The sequence below is a fragment of the Anas acuta genome, chromosome 3 (assembly GCF_963932015.1).
Source record: "Anas acuta chromosome 3, bAnaAcu1.1, whole genome shotgun sequence".
Taxonomy (NCBI): Eukaryota; Metazoa; Chordata; class Aves; order Anseriformes; family Anatidae; genus Anas; species Anas acuta.
In genome coordinates, this window is record NC_088981.1 from 69,816,431 (window position 1) to 69,838,403 (window position 21,973).

Genomic DNA, 21,973 nt, shown 5'->3' on the forward strand with positions numbered 1-21,973 from the left:
TCCCATATGAACATGAAACTTAATGCATCCATGATTCAGAATGTTTCCTACCTCAGGGAGAACAATCATTTGCCATCACAGACCTCTTAATAGTACATTGGAAGACAACGCCTGGGGTTTCTTGCTGCAGCCTGATGTGCAATGGAGCAAATCCCACTAAGATGAATTGTGATGGGACATAGACCACAAAAACTACAGCTAAATGAAACAAAAAGTAGAAAGTGTAACTAACTGGGAAAAAAAAAAAAAAAAAAAAAAAAAAAAAAAAAAAGCCAGAGTCAGTAACAGAAGAGACTTCTGTAGACTTTAAATTAAGCTTTAAAATGTTTACAAGCATTGTGGCACTGTTTTCACTGTTTTTAGCCAAAGTTAAGCCAAAAAGACACACGAAGGGAAGACTTTAAGGACATGACCATACTGAAAATTATAGAAATAGCCTCACATCCAGCAGCTAGAACAGACCACAGTTTTGGACCAGTCTTGGTAATCACAGGGAATCAAAGCTACAGATTACACTTAGTCTGTTCAGAGAGATGTGAAATTACTGTCTGCTTTCCTGATTAATATTCATGTAGTTTTACACTAGTGGTTGTTTATAAAAGAAGAGTTTGAGGCAGCATTATTCTATTCAGGCAGTATTACTCTATTCATACTGAGGTTTCCAAACACCTGTAACAATGAACCCACTGGTCCTTTGCAACTTCAAATGTGAAGCCTGTGTAAGCTTAAACTACTCCGTACTTTTCCTTAAGAACTTAAAACACTACAAATTTCCAGTAGACGGATTCTTTTCTTTCAACACAGTTTTTAAAAATTAGCTTGGATATGTATTTCTTATATTTATTTCTTATATATCAAGTATTACTATCATTGTTTGCTGCAACACATAGTCAATATTTTCAGGGAAGTTTTTTTTAGTCATTTGCTATAACTTCGTTCTACTGGGGACTTGTAATCTCTATGGGATCCTAGGTCGTGTCCAGGAGTCAGCACTATGGTTGTGCCAGTCAATAAAGGTTTAGGGCATACTGACTGGGTCCCAAAGCTGCTGTGTTCAACACTGAGCAGAAACCACCTCCTTAACCCACTGTGGACAATTATTTGCTCAAGAAATATTAAACTGAGCTTAAAAAAAATGTAATTTACGGGTCTGGTGGGAGGGCATGCCATTGGGCATTCCCAAGTGAGCCTGTTATTATTTTTGATGTATAGTTTCATATAATTTAATGTATTTTGCACCAGCGAGTGAATCATGTATTTGGGAAATATATGTGGGGAAAAAAAATGTATCTTTTCACACAGTTTTTGACAAAAAATAATAACATCGAGTTGAATTCCGTATTCCCCACAGAACGCCTTCTCCTCCCTCAGCAGCGGCGGCCGTTGGGACGCGCGGGCACCATGCCCAGCCCCACCCTAGGCACCGCCCACCCTCCACACCGCACCCCCCTCCCCCGGAACGTTCCATTCCACGCGGCCCAGCCCCCTCGGCGAGCCCGGCGGGTGGAACGTTCCACTGCGGGGAAGGCGGGGGGGGTGGGGGGGATGTACAGAGCAGCGCCGAGCTGTGAGGCGGCCGTGAGGCGGCTGTGGCGGCCATGACGCAGTCGGTGGTGGTGCAGGGTAAGGGGCCTCAGCGCCGTCCCGCCGCCATTTGCCGTGCCCTGTCCTGCCCGTCCCCGCCTGACCCGTCCCCTGTCTCTCCCCTTTGCAGTGGGCCAGTGCGGGAACCAGGTGGGCTGCCGCTTCTGGGACCTGGCGCTGCGGGAGCACGCCGCCGTCAACAAGGTAACGGCGCCGCTTCCCGGGGCAGGCGGCCCGCACACGCTGACTGCTTCGTTAAATTAAAGGCCGCGCTGTCCCCTGAGGGCTGGCCTTGCCGTGTGTGAGGAAACGGGAGGGTTGGTCACTGCCGGCTCTGTCACCTTGGCCCTGGAGTCCTCGGCAATAAACCAAAAAAACCGCCACCCTAAAGCCTTTCTGTGTAAAAGCCAGCACATGATGTGAGGTGACTTGTTCTGCAGGTGTACGGACCAAAACAGTGGGGTGAAGAGGGCATAGGGATGTGCTGAGCACCCTGTGCAAAGTGCACTCTTCATGCTGCTCCTTATAGAGATAGTAGACAAATACCTGGTGTTAGCAGAGGTAATGAACAGCAGACCCTCGCAATGCCTTTTGCTGAAGCAGCTGTAGTAAGGCAATAGGTGAAGTTCATATGTATATGGAGCATCTCTTGGTTTTAGTGTCATAGGCAACGCTGACTTCCAAACTCTGCTTCATCAGGACTTGAAGACTGATAATCTGGAAAAGGTTAATAACGTTAAAGCATATGAAGCTGACAAATATCTTTAGCTTTATGGTGGGAGAAGTGATTTACACACCATCCCTCAGCAGGGAGCTTGGAAATCACTGATCCGGCAGCGTATGGTGCTTTCATTTCCACAGAACATCTTGGGCATGAAACTGTCCCAGCGTCACATCACTGATGGGCTGAACCAGCTAGACAGCAGCCACTTAGTAATTTCATTGAGATCTTCAGTAAAATCATAAATCTTTGGAAATGAGGGAAAAGTATTTATTTAATCTTTGGCTGAACAAATTATTTGCTAGCTACATCCTCCTGTTGGTTTTTACTATCAACTGACACTTCAGTGACTTCTGTCACTGAAACGCACAGTGTGTTTTAATGCTGACTGGAGCTGGTTGGATAGAACTCTGATGTGTACCCTGGTTTGAGTGGGGATGTTTGATAACCCTCAGAAGTTCACTCTAACATAAATTATTCTGTGAAAAAGCACAGAGAAATTCTGACATAACATCTTATCTCATGTGTGTTTTTTTTATTTTCAGAAAGGAATTTATGATGAAGCATTAAGCAGTTTCTTCAGGAATGTAGATACAAGGTAAGACTTCTTATCAAGAAACTCGTGAGTTTAACACAACAGATCAACAATTCTAGTCCCTCCTCGTAACCTTTAAATTAAAGTTTGCTTTTTTTTTCAGGTCATACTTATTATGTGCTAGAAAAAGATTTTCTGTCTTCTTTTTTTTGTCTTCTCCTCAAAACACTATCTTACCTTTCCATTCTAAATATATTTACTTCAATAACTAAATTTGTTGAAAGTGTCTGGCTTTGCTTTTCTTTCCTCATATACAAAAAATGGACAGTCAAGATCTGATATCATGATTGGCAAGGGCAAAAGCTAAGATTGCGAGCTCTCTGAATAATAACTTAGCGGCATGTATTGAAGAGTTGTAGGAGGAATTACATATAAGATAGAAAAGGTCCTGTCAGTTTTTAAATCCCCTTTACCTGATTTTTATCTGTAGTTTGCTACACAGAGTGGTGGTTGTAATTTATTTTTTTTAAGTTATCCAATTCATATCTTAAAAATCATATCTGTCTGTCCAGCTACAGAAATCTTTGTAGTGGGCACCTGGATATTGTTGTTACGTTGTAATTCGTTAAGAAGCATTTGACCAACCTCTGTTTACTTCCATCATACGCAAAAATACAGTACTCAATTGTAGCTGGAATGGCATTGGAATCATATTTTGTCTCAATTCTTTATCTTAGAAATTCTTAGAATATATTTTTTTTTGTCAAGAAAATCTGATTGTAAACAATGTCTGTGTTTTTATATGTGCCAGGTGAAAGCACCAAATTTCAAAAGCAAAATAAGTTGGCTGCAATGTAAACATCTCCTTTTTTCTCTGTACATGGAAAGGACTTACCTTGGTGAATACTGTAGAAGGTGCAACAAGCATCTGCTCATGTGCTGCAAGAACATACACCTTCTGTAGTAAAGGCTGCTGCTAGTATCATCTTTCTGGAAGTCAGAGATTACAGCGTTCAACAAAGAGAACATCTGAAAGCCTCCTATAATGATGGCAGCAACAGCCAGAAGGCCAGCTTGCTCCTATAGACTGAGAAGCAAAATACTTTCGCCTATCTTCATCAAGCTGGTTGTATAACAATAACTACTAAAAGCAACTTAGATCAGCCAAAATAATTACCCAGTTTTAAAGTGAACATATGTGTGTGTGACCATGAAGGGTGCTAATGAGCTAATTGCATAACACAGTTTCCATATCTGAGTCTTCTTGTGGTAAATTTACGTACCCAAAACATCTATTAAATATGGCTGTTGATGTCTTACCCCAAAGATCATGCATGTTGCATTCAGACTGGATGGACTTAATAAAAAATGCATGGTTTTATATGCAGAAAAGCATGTCTTAAATAAGCCAAGGGGATTCATCAAAGTGAATGGAAGTACAAGCTGTCGTGAAAGACGGCAAAGACTAGCTAAAGATAGATACAGGGTTTGTTTGTTCACTCGTTTATTTTCTCTTTGGATTTTGTTAGTCCCTGAAGAGAAATAGAACTTCTCTGGCTGGATTTTCTGGTGCTACAGCGGGCTCATACAGGGAGCTGCATAGGCTAGAGTAATCAACATGAGTACTGTAGGCTGCTGTGAGCTGCTCAGCAAATGAGAAGTGTTTAGAGAGCTGCTTTGAGCGAGACTGTAGAAGCTCCTTTAGCAGTCCAGTGCAGCCCCATCCTCTTTCTTCCACTTGATACTTGATGGGAATGAGCATGGTCAGAACATTTTGTGCTTTCAGCTGATGTTTTGGATTATTATTGTGGCTGAATGTAGAATAGTCTAAGAGATATTTCATATTGTGTCATCTTAGGGTTGACTGGCCCCCAGACTAGGTAAGTTGAGGGAAAAATTAGTCATCTTCCAGTATCCCTATCTTTTTTTTTTTTTTTTTTTTTTGTGTGTGTTGAGTACATTTGGGCCAGACCAGAATACCTCATCCTTTGAGTGCAGAAGCACCAGCATTTAATTATGGAAAAAGGCACTTGTACACAATGCACAGACCTCTGGACTGGCTCAGTACAACCAATCCTGGGAAAAAAAAAAAGGATACTAAAGCTGTGTCAGCACAGCATGATTTCTGACCTAGTAAATCTTAATGGCAGAATAAGCCAGGCACTAGTGCTGTTATGCTGCTTTCACACCTCAAGCAGTAAAACAGTGCTGTACTACCCCCACTGAAAATCTAGCAGTGTTATTTGGTGAACTATCTACCATTATACGATGCAGATGCATGACATGCTAGAAAAAAAGAGGGTACTTTCAGTTTTGGCAATGCTTGTAGAACTCAATTAGAGGCTGTAGTGGAGAGGAATGTTTCAATGCTTATCCTTTTCAGCCTCATGAAGTACTGCTTAGAATATTCCTCATTGAGATTGTATCCCGTAATTGTATGCTTTTAGGAAATTACGAGGCATTTCTTAGGGTGCATTTCAGGGTGTTTCTGTTTGTATTGTAATAGCCCTCTGAACATTGAAAATTAAGGAGGGAATTGTATTCCAATACACATTGCCTTATTTTCTATTATGGTTCTGAGCTTGAATTTTTTTTCTTTTTTTCCAGAAGTGCTGGTGACGGTCCTGATATTTACAAAGGAAAAATCTGCTCTTTAAAAGCACGAGTAAGGCAATCTGTAACAGCTGTTCTTTTCACATTACATGCTTTGGTTCAACTGTGTAAAGATTTTCCTAATATTCTTATAAATGTGTATGTTTTGATTTACTATTTTGAATATCAAAATTTCCAACAGTAACTTATGGTTCAGTGGAGTAATGCAGTTTTCAGCCAGGCTTGTTCCTTAATTTAAAGTATATTTTTTAATAAAAGAATTGCAGATATTATCAAGCAAGGTTTTATTTGTAAATTTTAAGGGGGGCAGGGGACGTGAGCGACTTCTTTCTAAGTGATTGATAAGCAACAAAACGTGAAACATAACTGCTTCAATTCCTTTACTTCTGAGTATTTGGGAAAAAGTATTATTAACATTTTAACACAATTGCAGTATCTGAAATGCCCTTCTATTGAATGACTTCTGGCAAAGCAGGCAAGGTGAATTTTACAAGTTAGCCTCTTAGTTAACAAGTGGGGAAAAAAGTCTCTCTGGAGCACAGTAGAAACAACATACCTTTGATACTGTAAATAATTTTCTATTTCTTTTGTTATTGTTTCAAAGAGTGGCTTTCTTACTGCCTGAATTGTAACACATGCCTTTCTCACAGGCGCTGTTGATTGACATGGAGGAGGGTGTGGTAAATGAAATTCTGCAGGGACCATTGAGAGATGTGTTTGATAGCAAGCAGCTTATCACAGATGTTTCTGGTTCAGGAAACAACTGGTGAGATCCTCTTCAGAAAGTACTTCTTAGTAACTAATTAGATGGCATTTGAAAAGGGAAATGATAACAGTAGCTTTCTAGTTCATTCTGCTGCACCTGGGGAGCTGCAGCATATTACCAGTGAACTTCGGAGTCACTGTTGCCTGGAGGAAGGCTTTGAAAAGCATTTTGCAGGAGGATAATTCTGCTGATAAATCATTTCTTCTGTTTTTTTTTCTTTTATTTTTTTTTTTTCAAAATAACATGCTTTACGTTTTGCTTTTTGTTGTTGTTCTTTTTTGGCATTCAGCTGTTACCATTGCTCAGTCAAACCCCTAATCAATCTAGTTTAAGACTGTGCAGCTAGTAGAAATGAGATATATGAACAAATGCATTTCAGATTTCTATGCATCATGGAGTCTGGCTTTGTGCATATAAACTACATTACCAAAAAGAGAAATTCAGAAAAAGTTTGATTAACGTAATGAATTCCAAATTTTCACTGCATCCATCTCTGATCTCTTGAACTGTTAGTCAATATCTTACAAAATGTCGAATAGAAGGAGCTAAAAAACTGAAAGACTAGTTGATGGAGGTTGTTTTTCGTTTGTTTGTTTTTCTTATATTTAGGGCAGTAGGTCACAAGGTATATGGCTGTCAGTACCGGGAAAACATTGTGGAAAAGCTGAGGAAAACTGCAGAACATTGTGATTGTCTACAGTGTTTTTTTATAATTCATTCTATGGGAGGTGGTAAGTATGCTTTTCATAGTAAGTATGATCGCACATGCTGCAGGTGAAAAGAAAAACAAAACCGTAGATCTTGAGAAGAAGGTTGCTGTAATAGTCTACATCATGCTGAATGCAGAAAAAAAGCACAGTCCACTTAGGCAGACTCATAATTATTTATTATTTGTTTTGTTAGAGTACTGAGGAGTCCTAATCGTGAACTTACTGAAGTAAGTTAGAACAGAAATATGTTTTCAATCTGAAAGAGAAGACAGCAGATACATTTAGACAATTTACATCAAATACAAGGAAACACTGAGATAATACTGATCAGAAGAAGGGCCAGTTGCCTCAGAATGTTGAAATAATTGCTGTAATCAAGTTGTTTTTAATTGTACGGAAAATGTTTTCAGGAAGGCTTTGAAGGAGACTCGGTTGCTTAACTCCATTGTTTTTCAATTTTCCTTCCACACAATTCTGTTGAATTCTGTTAATAAATCAGATGGGACAATCCATTGTGGTGACAATTTTGTCATCTCTGTATTGCTGCTAAGTATTCCTCCCCCAGAAACACAGCGGGGAAGAGGGGTCAGGAGCATGTATTATAAACGGTTATGATACCAAAACAGACACTGAAAATAGCTCTAAATATGACACAGGAGTTTTGTTAAGGGCCTTTTTTGTGGTAATTTGCTTAATTTGAGACCCTAGTTATTTCCATTACGGCAGAAAATTGCTGTGTTGTTTGTTAGATAAAAAATTGTCTGCTGCTGAGAGTGTGAGCTGTCCAAGACGGAAAAAAAAAAATAGTTTAATTCTCTTACTTGAACTTAGTGCTATGTGCTTAGTGCTAATAAGGAAAAAAGCGTGTAAGCTGGGATAAAGGAGTTACTCTTTTTTGACTGGAGATTGAGGGAGTTTCATAAATTCCTCAGGAGAAAAGTAAACTTAAATAATTGCTTGGATTAGTTGTGTTTTTTAAACAAATGTTTTGTTTCAAAATTCAAATTAAAGGCTTTATAGAAACAGAAGTCCTAGGTCAAAAAAAAAGAAACGGTTACGTATTATGACTTCTTGGTTTGCAGAAATTTTTGAGATTGTTTACTTGATCCTGTCTGGTACTGTTTGGGAAAAACTTCTATCGTGTAATTATTTCTTGTCTTGGAAAAACTTTCCTTCCTTAATTTACATCTGAGTAGCTTCCACTGTCTTCCAAATGCTTCAGAAAATGCTCACTAATATAAATAATTGAAAAGTTGTATGTTTCCAACATATGAGACTAAGTGCTTATGAGAACATGGGGGACTTCCTCTCATTCTGGCTTCCTCCCTAATTATTTTTAGGGACCGGATCTGGTCTTGGAACTTTCGTACTAAATTTGCTTGAGGATGAATTCCCAGAAGTATATAGATTTGTTACTGCAGTTTATCCCTCTGGTGAAGATGATGTTATTACTTCTCCATATAACAGTGTTCTGGCTATGAAGGAGCTTAATGAACATGCGGACTGTGTGCTACCAATAGAGAATGAAGTAAGGAATAACACTCTGTTTCTATCAATTTCTTTTTTATTAGATTGAATATAGGAAATACTTCTTCCTCCTGAGTGTTGATAAGAGTGATAAGTGAACTCCTGAGTAACTTGCAGGCTTTTGAAATGAATCACTTAAAAGATGCTCTGTACTTTGCTTCCACCTGCAAAGATGTCTAGAGTGATATATGTATTTTTTTTCATGATTATTTCAAGGTAGGTAGTGAGAAACTCCTGTTTACTAAAGCTGAAATTCCTACATCTTTTAGCATCAATTTGTATGTAGTATTAGTATACTGCTAATGTACTAATATTCTATTTTTAAGGGAAATGACTAACCCCACCAAATTCCAACAGGCGTGACTTTAGTCACGAGTGATTTGGGCATCATAGACATGCCTGACTGCACAAACAGAAGCAAGAGAAAGTAAAATATATTTAAGGAGTGTATTTTTGCTTTCGCAGGAATTATGAGGATTTTGAATAGTTAAATAAAATTCAAATTTCTGAGTCAAGCTATGTACGTTTGTGACGTGTAAGGAACAAACTTTTAGAAACACTTCGGTCAATTGGAACTGGTCAAAAGTTGGGCATATGTGTATCAAAGGTATAATCTCTGAACAAGCACCAAAGTCTTATTTTTTTCTTTAACTGAAATGGAAAAATCGGGGTACAGCATTTGAAAGCTCTGTATACAACACTTCTTGCATGCTTTTTGTTGTGCTTTTTTTTTTCTCTCTCTCTCAAAGTCTCTGTTTGATATAGTTAACAAAATTCATCAGATGATGAATTCTGGGAAGCTAGGGTCAACTGTGAAGCCAAACAGCTTGGTAACATCAAGTGCAGGCATCACAAAAGCCGTACAGGAGAAGCCATTTGATGCAATGAATAATATCGTAGCCAACTTGCTGCTGAACCTAACAAGGTAAGGTTATAGACTCTGTACAAGTAATATTGCTGGAGGCACAGCGTGTGCTGCAAATATGCAGGTCTGCATCGGCTCAAAGAAAATTGTTTTCAATTTGATACTAGTCTCCTCTTTTTAAGAATTGCTTATTAAATGTTGAAGTGCTTGGATGTATTTATATTGCAGAGGTTTTGCTGTAGCTGTAATAGTCTTAGATCTGAAATACGAACAGGTTCATGGACAAAAGGATGTTGTCCTCTATCAATGCTTAATGGCACCCAGGGAGGTTAGCAGTTCTGGGCCAACTATATTATTTTATAAGTATCATCTGATCATTGTTGCTGGTAAACTGTCTACTGCTGCAGGAAATTTTTGATGAAACAGAATTTCAAAGTATTAGTCTGTTTTTCTTTTAAACAGTTTGTCATGACTGCTAGGTCACACATGTTTCATTACAGCCCATTTATTAACACTGGCGTCAAGCAGCTATGTCCACACACTGAAAAACAGTGCTAAAGACCACAGTTGGGAAGGTTAAGGTCTCATTCTTGATGATTAATTGTTCTATAATGAGAAATATAAGGAAATAAGAAATTGCAGTGTTACTGCTAAATGTGAGATTTTAGTAGTTATATATAAAGTGTTTCTTGAACACTGCATTGTTTTTTTTTGTATGTAACTGTTGAAATACATATATATATGTATGTTTACATTATAAAAGTTATTTACTTTGCTTATTACTATTTTGTAACAAGTCTGTTAATTTCTCAGCTCTGCTAGGTTTGAAGGTTCCCTTAACATGGATCTTAATGAAATCAGCATGAATTTAGTTCCATTTCCTCGCCTTCATTACTTGGTTTCAAGCTTGACTCCTCTGTATACACTGGCTGATGTTAATGTACCTTCTAGAAGGTAAGAAGAAAGCATTATTGTGGAGGTCTTACATTTGAAGCTTAATTTCTAATTCTTCCAGTTTCCATTTAAAAATAAATGAATCCATTTTATAGCAAATCTAAGGGTAGATGTTTTAAAGAGTTTAAAAGCCTGCCATGTTTTCAAATTCATCCTGCTGATCTTGGGAACTTCCTTTTCTCTTTAATTGTTAAGCCAGCAGACTTAAATGTGTTTTTGATATTTCTATCAGAGAACTGTACTACTAAATGTTAAGTAGAATCCACACCACAAGTTCTTTTGAATAACACTTTGCAGTTGACTCACAAAATACTGTAAAGACAAACAATAAATTAAACTAGACTTCTTGGGAAGTAATGGTGTCTTACTTCAGCCTGGAGATGTAATGAACCTATTTAACAGGTTATTTTAACTGTAAGTAGTCGCTTGTGAAACTTTGTGAGAGGTTTAACCCATTGACACATTGAAAAAATAACCACTAATAATAGATTTCGCTGGTTTTGAGTTAAATTGAGTCAGCAAAAGGTCCAAATAGTGATAGAGACAGCTATAAGTCATGGAAGTACACAGAGTTGAGCAGAGGGCAGGACCGTACAGGACCCCTCTTTCTGTACTAGCAAGTTCTGACAGTTCAGTCTGTTGAAACCATACCCTGAGGAAGCAATACAGCACTGGAGGGAAGGTAGCCAATTATAGGGCAATACTTAATCAGTCATGTTTCAGAATAAGGTGGAAAGGGTAGTATTTTTTTCCTCATTTTTGTCTCATTTTTATTTTAATAGGCAGATTGTTGCAGAGGTGATTTTAAAAATAATTAGAGACGGTAAATGTAGAGAGTTTGGAACAAAAAGAAAGAATGACTTAGATGTTATAGGTCCTTAGAGACTCTTAAAAACATGACCATTGGTATCGCATGTTGCAGTAGAACTTGCTTAAGGAGATGAAGAGAAGAAGAATATGATCTGCTATATCAGCTTTTAAAGTAGACATACATAATAAAATCAGAGTAAGTGGACAAATGTGTATATGCTCTTCTTACATCATTCATTAATTGAAATGAATACAAATGCAAAAATTAATTGAAATTAATACAGTTATATGATTAATACTGATATGGTATAATTAATACAATGATCTGATTGATGAATCCGTTTAAATAGTGAAGTGTAGCAGGCAGATAAGCAGTCATGGTTGGCAGCACTTTGTAATTTCCTGTCAGATCCATCACAAGCAGTGAGATTGTCCGTTCAAATTGCCATATAGCCAGAACCTCAAATAGTTAAATCATCTTAAATATCTAACAGTTTGTAACTGCTGACCTACATGTAAAAATACTCAATAAATGTCTCTTAGTCCCTTCACTTCTCTTACTTCAGGCTCAACAGTTGGTTGTAACAGAGAGAAGAGAGGGAAAATAGGTTTCATCTGTTTTCCAAAACTTTTACTGCCAACATAGATATATATAAAGGTTTGAATCTTTTTGCTGTCATTCACAGTACCAGGTTAAATGTACCTTTATTTCATAGAATCATTCAGATTGGAAAAGACCTCTAAGATCATCTATTCCAACCTTTAGGTTTCTGGGACTTCACAAAATTTGAAACACTGAAGGTGGGTATTCTGAAGAATTTTTGTAGCCTTAGTTATTAAGAGAGAGAACTGTTTTCTCTTTACCTAGGTTGGATCAGATGTTTTCAGATGCTTTTAGTAGAGATCATCAACTAATTCAAGCAGATCCAAAGCACAGCCTCTATCTTGCTTGTGCACTTCTTGTTCGAGGAAATGTGCAAGTTTCAGACCTTCGCAGAAATATTGAAAGGTTTGTACTACCACAAAAGTAGTCATGGTATTTGTTAGAGAAGTGTTTTGTTGTCCAGAGCACTCTCAGTTCATCTAACAAATTTCAGTACCAAATCAATTTACTCATTTATTTTTTTTTTTACTTAATTGAAGAAGGAAATGTAAATAGCTTGCTTAACAAGTTAGAATAAGTCACGGCATTCTTGGACTTTCAAGTAATGGGAGCTTACTAGATGTGCTTGTTCTGCTCTTCCCACTCTTAAATATGTAACAGAAATCAAAGCCTGACCTTACAGAGGTCTTCTGCCAATATATGGGATCTTGAAGGGGTACCAAACCAGGATGGCAGCAAAGTCTTGTGGCTTTTTTTTTTTTTAATTGGTTGGAAACAGAAATGCTGAGGTACTAAAAGGCCAGATCCTGTTCTTACCCCTGCCATCAGAGTGGTTCCAAAGAGTATTTATCAATGTGGTGATACATGCTTTACATATCTATATACATATATAAATAAAATGAACCAACTAGAAGTAGGGTTTCTTTGTTGTTTTTTTTGTTTGTTTGTTTGTTTTTCTGAAAGAAAGTCATCTATTTCATGGTTACACTCATATAGCTAGGGAATCACGCTTACTTTAACAACTCTGTATTGTTAGCAATCAATTTCTACTTTTTACAGTAGACTTATTGTCCCCGTACAATAGTATTAATCTGCCCCTCTCATAAATCTAGGAGTAATTGCAGTCCCTTTTATAGAAATGAGTGCTTGTAACTTTACTTTTAAACAATGATGCATTAAATTAACAAAATAAAATTGATATTTACATTGTAAATTTAAATACATACTGTTAAAGTCTGGAGTCTAAAATGCCTTATTCAAAATGCTAATTCTAACTAGTTTGCTTAAGTCTTTAATATTGACCTTTTCAGTCTGTTTTCAGTCTGTTTGTTAGCAAAGGAAACTCTGGCTTTGTGTTGTCTATGTTCTATAGATAACTAAAGTTTTTTTTTCACAGGTTGAAGCCTTCCCTGCACTTTGTCTCATGGAATCAAGAGGGCTGGAAAACTGGTTTGTGTTCAGTACCTCCTGTGGGCCATTCCCATTCCCTTCTGGCTTTAGCAAACAACACCTGTGTGAAACCAACATTTATGGAACTCAGAGACAGATTCATGAGGCTCTACAAGAAAAAGGTTTGTCTCTGTTGTCTTTATAACTTCTGTAGCCACTAATCATTAGCATCTTGCAGTATTGGGAAACAAATCTTGGTATCACAGAGAAACTGCTTAAAAGTAACAGCCCAGGATTGATTGATTGATTGATTTATTTTGTGGTACCTATCAGAATCATTTTAACAGCGACTGCTTAAAAAGTGTAAATCCCTTATTAACTTGTACCTACCAGGTGATATGTTTACTTTCTTCAACAATGAGGCAGTATCTGACAGATCTGCCTACCAGTTCGTTGAAGTGTACCAAAGAAGACAGAATGCGGAAAGATGAATGTGTAAGAAATGAGTAATGCCAACTGTGGTTACATGGGGTTTTATTCCTAAAGTTGCTAAGTATGTAAGCAAGCGTTGTCATGAAGTAAATCTTTAAATCTACTTTCTACATTGCTTGCTCTTCCCTCTTCAGTGCAGGCTAAATGATGCTTATTGAGCCAAATGAATTATGTTAGATGCCAACAAAAAAGATAACACCAACTTTATTATTGTCATAGGCTCATCTTCACCATTATCTGCAAGTAGATGGGATGGAGCAAAGCTGTTTTTCTGAAGCTGTATTGTCTTTGTCTGACCTAATAGAAGAGTATAATGAACTGGATGCCACAAAAGGTGGACCTAGAGCAGATCCATCAAGACTGAAGATAGCTGTGTGAAGAAGAACTGTTACTTAAGAAAAAAAAAAAAAAGCATCCAATCACTTCAGTTAACCAGAATGGATTGCAGAGTGCCTATCTATTTATTGTCATTCCAAAGTGAGACTGGGACAACTGCTTCCTCAGCTCCCTGAGAAGTGTCATGCTAAGTGACAGGTCCAGCCTGTAAGAAAGATTTGCAGGCACCTAATTATGGTGGATATCAGTAAGAACATTCTTTCTAACTGTAGAATAAATTCACATACCATATGTTGCAAAGAGAAGAAAGAAGTTGTAGCAGCCAAAGAGGTAATTCTTCTCTCAGGCTTTCACCTTACAGTAAACTAAAGACAGGCCTTAGTTCAGAGAAGGATCACTGTTGCTAGGCTTTTTATTTTTTAAAACTGCAGTGATGAAGAGAAGAAAAGCCTGCGTGTTCTTTTTGTAGACTTTTCAGACCAGTAATCATTTCAGAATGCTTTAAGCTATGTTCATAGCTTCAACGTTTTCACTTCCTTCTCATAGCTCCATTAGAGCATTCTGGATTGATAACAAAATTGTGAATTACAGAAAATGCATTTTCTTTCAAGTTTTATACTTGGAATATTAATGTTATTTTAATGATTCATATTTATGAATGCTGATTTGCACTTGATAATCAGATAATAACAGTATACCTCTGAGTAAGTGAAACGTGCATGTATAATAAAGGTTGTTTGGAGAAAAAAAGTTTATATGTTTTAAAGAATGCAAGTAAAATGCTTTAATATTTATAATTACTGGGGTAAGTAGATTTGTATATTACAATGGGAACTTTTACAAAATAAAATGTACAGCTATTTCCAATTACTTGCCAACCTTGACTGTCTTAGAACATCAAGACGAATGAATTGTTACTGATCAGAGCGGGCCAAAACATTGTTTTCCTAAAGCTTGAAGTCCTTCTAGCAGAGTTTGAGTGGGTGTGTAAATTAGCACTATTTTCAGTGTATAAGTCCAGAAGTATTCAACAAATCATTGTGATAACATTTGTTTAGAGAGTATTTTTAAGAAAGCGCTCTATACAGTCATCTGCTTCAAGTTTTGGAGCTCTATTAGCTGTAACGTCCACTTACTTTTTCCTTTACAAGTGCATTGTTTGCATTTACAGTACTAGAGAAAGATTATCTGCTGCAAAGAGCAATCTGAGCTCAAAATTGATTTATGCTGTTTGAAGCAGCATTGTTGTGTTTTATCTTGGCAGATATAGTAGAAAATGTTAATTTGAGAATCCAAAACAATAGGTGAAGTATTACAGGGTAATTCATTTAGCTTTTTTTTGTAATCAGGCAGATTATCTGTGAATTTACATGCATTTCTCATTTTGGGCAGCTTCTTAAAGTAGGGTAAAGCTGTCTTGCTCTGCTTTCTTAAAATACCTTCTTTTCGCAAAACTAGTTCTTTTGACAAAACTAGTGTTACATATGTAATTCTCAACAATGTCATTCCACATATAAAAACAATTAAGTTTAAAAGGATGCACTCTTGCGTTTTCCAGGTGTTTTTTTGTTGTTGTTTTATTAATATTCACATACGTAGTTTCAGTATAAAGATTGCTGGGGTGACAGGTAGCGCTAACTTCAGGATGGGACTGTGCTGTCTGTCACCCTTGAAGTATATTACAGTTGACGGCGTAACTCAAAAAATTTTGAGTTCAGAAAATATATCTCCTGGATCACTGCAAATCCGCTGACATACACAAGACGTTATCCACATCATCTTCCATTTAAAGAAGCCTTCATTGGGACACTCAAACTGTACAGTGATCATTTTGGACTTATTAGGTATGCAGCATCTCTTGTCCAAACACACACCACAGAAAGTTAGTTTGTAGGTTTGTGAAGATGAGCACCCAGAAAAAATGAGTTTCTCTGCTGTAGGAAGCTGGAATGTTGGTTGACAAGTTTTTCCTTTTGGAATCTGTAATAGTAAAACAAAGAAAAGCCTGTCTTTTGACACACAGAAAATGGAACACATAAGATTCTGCAATGTTTACATATAAATATCTTGAAAATTACTCCCTCAAAAATACATTTTTTTAAGTTAACAAATAATTATGAGTAACTGAGCGATAGGACAGCCTTTTGAAATTATACATCTGTAGTTTACTATTGAAAGCTGACGATTGAAGGTAGAAAAGGGAGAAGAGGCTTTTTTTATGACTTAAAGTATTTGCTATTAAATCCATTTTTCCATTACTTCTGGTATTTTTGTTTTCTATTAACAATTAATTTTATTTACAAGGTACCTTTACTGTCTTCAGGATATTGGTCAGGCAAGGCTGGATGAAGCATAATCTCTTTTCTTTTTTCATTTCACATTTATTGTTTTCATTGGTCACTCTGCTGGACATGCCTATGCCACAGGTCCTGGAACAGGGTGTCCAAGGAGTTGCCTGTACTAGGCACTTTTTCTTCATAACTAGTGGTAAGTTTCTGTAAACTGAGACAGCAATATGTTATCTATGCAGCATAAATAATTGAAAACAAAAGGTGAAGAATTTTGTTTCTGTTCATGTAGGTAAATGTAAAGATAAGGCATAAAAAAAAAAGTTATTCGTAAGTCTTAACTCAGAGCTGCTGTCCTGGTTTCATATGGGATAAAGTTAATTTGCCTTCTAGTAGCTGGTATGGTGCTGTGTTTTGGATTTAGAATGAGGATAATGTTATAACAAACCAATGTTTTTAGTTCTTCTCTGATCAAATTAGTGACGTTCTCTAGAAACGTGCTTTGAAGCTGGTTGCCTTACTGAGTGTGGCTTTACACACTGCCTTAAATAAGTTTCTATAAAATGTCTTTGCACTAGGTATTGTCATAACTTTGAAACAAAGGCAAGCTTCCTTCCTCATTTTTGCTAACTCGCATAACCATTGGTAACTTTTTGGAGTTGTCCAAACAGAACTTCAGATTTTATCTTCAGACTGCTTATCTTCAGATTGGCTCATGTGTTTCTACTTACTACTCTGCGGTCTTTTGGGAAAGTTTTCTGATCAGTTTTGGGTTCCCTTTTTATCATATTGATCCATGATGACGATTCAAACCATGATTTCTCCATAATTTAGGTTGCCACCAAATAAATGGCTTAAATGGCTTTCTGGTACCTGCGTTAGTTGTAATGAAGGTGCATTTCATCTTGTAAACGTGCACAGGGATGAAGGGCCAGGATAGCTTTAACTGTCAGTGAAGCTTCCTTAAGTGAGTGAGAGGACTACCGTGTTAGCAGCAGAGCAAGAATGAGGTTAAAAGGAGTATCAGCTGGCCCTGGCAGAACTGCATGGATAAATTGTTGTAGGGTTTTGATAAGACTATGTGGAGAAGAAACTGGGGGGAGTGCTGTCCTTGCAGTGACCTGACATTCTGTGAATTGAGGAAAGGTCGAAGGCAGCTTTGACCAATTCCCTGCTAACAGAAGCCAAAAGACTTTTTGTTTTTCATACTCCTCGGGTTTAGAGAATAGAATCTGTCACCTAAGAGTAAGAGGGTTAATTGGGACAGACCGGTCCCCTGGCAAAGGCCTTGAGTGGAAGCTGAGAAATTGCCAGGGCGCTGGCAGCCTGGCTGCTGGAGCCAGGGACGCTGAATGAAGGAAGACTCGCGCACAGAAGCATTTACCAGGGTAGCTGGGCACACCTGACATCAGTCTGTAGTTGGTTGATTGAAGCTGCTTCTGCTTTCCCGGGCCACACACGGACTGTCCAGGCTTCTTCCTGCCCGCCTGCCTGGTGCAGGGACTTTTTGCTAATTTAGGTGTGAATACAGGCGTACATCCAATGGCCCCACTGACACACAGGCACTTATAGAGCGGGTTAGGCTGGAAGGTCTGCCCGTTAAGATAGTAAACTCCATTGAGCTCGCATCCTACAGCTACCAGATCTGCAACGGTAAACAACAGTTAGTGGGGGAGCTCTTGGTCTTGCCTACAGAGTGCTTCGTGTGAGCATCCTTTCCTGCATTCCCAGCTTCAAGTTCTCCCCAGCCCAAGCACATCTTTATTATTTCTGCCTTTTATAGCTATTATAGCTACAGCTGCTTTGCTTGAAATCAGCCCTGAACACACCTGCATGTGCACTGTGAGCTGGTCTCACCGATGCCGAGGCAGTAAGCACAAAGACAGTCCCTGCCCTGGTCTCAGGGGCTCTGAACAGCAGGAAGCCTAAATTTACATCAGTTGCACCAGCATGCAGAGTTTCCCTTCCCAACCCTTCACCTGCCTGCTCCCACCCTCCTGGATGTGCAGAAGAGAACGTGAAAGCACAACTTACATGCACACACGCCTGTTTCATACCTAGGCTCGTCTGCCGAGTAGTCACAGTAGAGGCCCTTGTGGGGATCGCAGATATCTGCCTCGTTGCAGCTCTCTCCCGCCTGCTTGGCACAGACCTTGCAGCAGCCACAACCGTCCTTCACCAGGCTCACGCCGGGGCTGCAGGTGGGCACGGGCGGGCAGCGACACGGCCAGTGGCACAGCTCCTGGCGCGGCTGGGCCTCGCTGCTTTCCAGAGGTTTTCCCCCAGGCTTCAGATGCGGGCCGTGGGCTTGCACCCTGCAGAAAAACTTACAGACAGTGGGATGCTTTGAGAGGTGGGTATTTTATGTAGAGCTGGTATAGCATAAGATGAAGGTGGGAGGGAAAATACTGGGGAGTTTCATGAAGACACCTTTTCATAAGCTCACAGGATCAAAAAAAAAAAAAGTGAGACACTTCAAATCTCAAGTAGGAACCAGATGACCAGTTTCACCAGTGAGTGTAACCTACTGCTTGTTGGAAACCCAACTCATCGGTCCCTCCTTTTCCTTCAGTAGAACAAAGCCTATAGCACAGCTGAAGTAAGAAAAATTGTGTATTAATTAATTATTCCTTTTCACAAACCTTCTATCAAATTAATTAGCTTCTGACTCATCCCACTATTTGGTAGCCAACTTTTTGTGCCACTTCTGATGGCAAAAACCTTTCAAAATAGTAAACATTTTGAATGTTACTTTGGCTCAAAAATCCACGTAGCTGTTTTGGAAGGAGTATTATATTATTTACAAATCCTCTTGTGCTAGCTGCACCAACTGGATCCTGTGATTAATAAGGGGAACTAGTAATTGCATGTATATACATATATACACGTGAAGTCCCAGCTATCCATTTCTCTCTGTTCCTCGAAGCCACAGGGCAGGACTGTAGCAGAAAGGCTCCTGCCCAGACAGCAAGCAGCAGCTGGGGAGGGGTCGCTGCTGGTTTTCCTTTCAGTCAGGTCTCCGACTGGAAGCATCTGCAGAATTCAGCATTTCATCTGTCATATCGCGTGAAAGCTCTTGCAGCACAATTGAGCTGGCCTAATTGCATGCAGTGTTAAATGACCTTTTAAAAGGCTCTTTTTCTACCATTAATTTCCATTTTTTATGGTTATTTGGAACTGTACTTACAATATCTTAATCCTCAGCTACTAATGAAGCTCCAAAGTAGTAGCTTTCAAGTTTCTTTGGCTGACTGATTTTTAAGATACCTATTCATTCACAAAAGCAATTCATGCAGTCCTATGCTATGAATATTAAACCTGTGTGATGAATATTAAGCCTTGTCATCTGGTATTCCATATAGCAGGCAAAAGATAGTTTCATAAATGATTTTGCTAATTGTTAATCATTGGCTGATAAATGATTTCTTCTAATGCTTTTTATTTAAATGCAGCAATGATACAGAAACAATTAACTTCAGTACCCTTTTTTCAAACTCCGAAGCCTTTCTCCAAACCGTGATGTTAATTTGATGAACGCGTGCTTTGGAGTGTTAGAGACTTATTAAAGGCTTGTTCTAAAGCAGGTTACATGGCAAACAGGTGTTACTATATGTTTCACAGTATTCGAGAGTGTCTGGTAGCTTTAGAAAATTCACTTGCTGCTCAGTGTATTTTTTTCTTCTTTTTAAGCAAAGTATTATTTTCACAAATTTGGGCCTGTGCCAACTCCATGAGCTTATGTTTAAGTCAGGTATCTCACTTCAGAATGGATACATGCAGCAGGAAGCAATGTGTGCCTCAACCAGTAAGTTTAAATTGTATCACAAATTAAAATGTGCTTTAAACCTACAAAATGCTACCTAAACAAGCATTTACTCTTTCCCTTTTTAGGGACAGATGTCAGCAGAGAGGCGTGAGACTTCAAAGTTTCTCTGGAAGAAAAACACCACCAGGCAAGCATCCGATAATTTTCACTGTGGAATTAGTGAATACCTCAGTCTACCTGAAAAATCTTCAAAAATGTTATGTTACAATGAAAATTTAGAGTGCTTGTAAAGTTTACAGGCCGAAGATTTTCTAATTCTTGTTTCCCCGAGTTTCTATACCAAAGCTATCCGCACCGCACAAAGCTATCCACATCACTCGAGACCACTGCATACTTTTCCTGATCCTGTGAGCAGATCAGAAAATGAGACCATTGTATGGCAGCCCTTCATGTGCTGTTATTTGTTTTCATGTGTTTTAAAGACTGAAGGTTTGTATGGCATAAATAAACAAACAGCAGAAGTAGGCAATGTATTATTAGTAATCTTCGGGCTTTAAATATTCAGAAAGTTAGCAGAGGTAGACAATCACTTGAAAAATTTCTATTTGCTATTTGTCTTGATTGCAGATGAAAAATACACTGGGTATTTTTACATATGTGTTTATACACACAAGATGTACTTTCAAAATTAAGAAAATAAATAGTGAACTTGGCTCTTGACACAAATCCCTTCAGCAAAACCTGTTGGTGAAACTTTTCTCATAAGAGACACACCAGAACCCAGCCCAGGTGCTTTCCTAATTTGCAAAACCAGTCTGACTTAAGATCACTGTGTGTATATATATATATATATATATATATATATATATACGGAATATAAGCATGAATATAAGCATGGACAAGATGTTTATTTCCTTACACTACATCAGATAACCATTTGTGCTTACATTAAAAAAAGGAAAAAGAAAAGGGGGTGGGGGGAAGTCAGATCACTGACAATTTGAACTTCCCTAACTTTTTTTTTTTTCCACAGAATCCTGTTAATATACAGAATAGAGGAAAAAGTACGAAGATCAGGCCTGCTGCCATAAATAAGCTGCACATGAAATTTACTCAGGAGTAGGGAATGGCTCCTTATTCTTTACGAGGAATTTGCTTCTCTGAAATTTATTTTGTCATTAAGCAAATAAAAACTGTAAACCCAGACAGGGCGACGAAGGGAGAAATCTTTTTGTCCCATTTAATGAACTTACCTGTTGCGTACAAGGGATGATGAAGATGGTGGGAAAAAGGAGCCACCGCATGTTCCCGCACATTCAGAAGTGGAACTGAGAGATAGGGAGCAGGCTGAGCTGTGTCAGAGCAAGCACAGCACACAAAGCTCTCCTCTGTCTCCCTTGCCAACCCGACTTTCCTCAGCACATGCATGAACACATACACACATTCACACTTGGAATTCTCCACTTCACGCAGATCCAGCTTCACGCTGAAATTTCCAGCCAATCTTCTTCTCTCTGCCCTGCACTGGGATCCAGATTTTCACACCCTGCTTGGTCCCATCCAGCTGCTTCAGCAGATTCTTCCCGACCTAATTGAGGTCGGGTGGGGTGACAGCTGATTCTTAAAATCTTCCTGCTGGAGATGCAGTGTTATTTTTAACTTGTATTCAAGTCTATATTACAGGAATTTCTGAAATCTGAAGGGCAGGGTGCAAATACCTGTATTTTTTGAGGCAGGGAAAGCAGCGTTTCTCAGAATTTCTATCATGTTGTGCCTAGCAGAATCATAATGTAAAAATTAACACCCTCAGTGCAAGCTCTCTAAGCAGGGAGAGAGGTGCCATGGTGTGCCGTTGTGCTAGTACATACTTTGCACTGCTGCTTGCTGTGGGATCCTAATGGGTTTTTGCTTGGAGCATGCAACCTGTCTCACTGCTATGCCACCCTGCTAAAACAGCAGGCTGTTAAAATCTCCAGCTTTCCTCCTCCCCAGTGCTATTGAGGTGGTGTGCCT

The 21,973-nt window shown here is 38.5% G+C and overlaps 2 protein-coding genes across 4 annotated transcripts; one reads left to right on the plus strand and one right to left on the minus strand.

Annotated features, from left to right (window-relative positions):
- The first annotated feature begins 1,396 nt into the window (after window positions 1-1,396).
- Window positions 1,397-14,773, plus strand: TUBE1 (tubulin epsilon 1). 3 transcript variants are annotated; one of them, XM_068677677.1, is made up of 12 exons: window positions 1,397-1,623; window positions 1,715-1,788; window positions 2,851-2,903; window positions 5,448-5,505; window positions 6,104-6,219; window positions 6,829-6,950; window positions 8,270-8,457; window positions 9,206-9,381; window positions 10,135-10,275; window positions 11,954-12,094; window positions 13,086-13,260; window positions 13,790-14,773. In XM_068677677.1, the coding sequence occupies exons 1-12, from the start codon at window positions 1,599-1,601 to the stop codon at window positions 13,946-13,948; spliced, it is 1,428 nt and encodes a 475-aa protein (XP_068533778.1). In that variant the 5' UTR covers window positions 1,397-1,598; the 3' UTR covers window positions 13,949-14,773. The 3 variants fall into 3 exon arrangements, with proteins under 3 accessions (XP_068533778.1, XP_068533779.1, XP_068533780.1); XM_068677678.1 differs by lacking the exon at window positions 1,397-1,623 and adding an exon at window positions 3,652-3,966 and having other exon boundaries at window positions 1,714-1,788; XM_068677679.1 differs by lacking the exon at window positions 1,397-1,623 and adding an exon at window positions 3,729-3,966 and having other exon boundaries at window positions 1,714-1,788.
- Window positions 14,774-15,604: 831 nt separating this feature from the next.
- On the minus strand, window positions 15,605-21,526 carry CCN6 (cellular communication network factor 6). The gene is made up of 5 exons (XM_068675093.1): window positions 21,214-21,526; window positions 18,229-18,520; window positions 17,597-17,839; window positions 16,215-16,408; window positions 15,605-15,886 (listed from the first exon to the last, which is right to left on the minus strand). Exons 1-5 carry the CDS (start codon window positions 21,274-21,276, stop codon window positions 15,605-15,607), a joined length of 1,074 nt encoding a protein of 357 aa, XP_068531194.1. The 5' UTR covers window positions 21,277-21,526.
- Window positions 21,527-21,973: the final 447 nt, after the last annotated feature.

What these genes read in the sequence shown, in the direction of transcription:
- CCN6 (XM_068675093.1), bottom strand. Translation starts at nt 21,276, where the DNA reads ATGTGCGGGAACATGCGGTGGCTCCTTTTTCCCACCATCTTCATCATC. An exon ending in TCATCCCTTGTACGCAACAG is followed by an intron (nt 18,521 to 21,213) that starts GTAAGTTCATTA and finishes ACTGTCTGTAAG; the next exon opens with TTTTTCTGCAGGGTGCAAGC. An exon ending in CAACTACAGACTGATGTCAG is followed by an intron (nt 16,409 to 17,596) that starts GTGTGCCCAGCT and finishes TTGCTGTCTCAG; the next exon opens with TTTACAGAAACTTACCACTA.
- TUBE1 (XM_068677677.1), top strand. Translation starts at nt 1,599, where the DNA reads ATGACGCAGTCGGTGGTGGTGCAGG. An exon ending in TCTGGTTCAGGAAACAACTG is followed by an intron (nt 6,220 to 6,828) that starts GTGAGATCCTCT and finishes TCTTATATTTAG; the next exon opens with GGCAGTAGGTCACAAGGTAT. An exon ending in CTTCGCAGAAATATTGAAAG is followed by an intron (nt 12,095 to 13,085) that starts GTTTGTACTACC and finishes TTTTTTTCACAG; the next exon opens with GTTGAAGCCTTCCCTGCACT.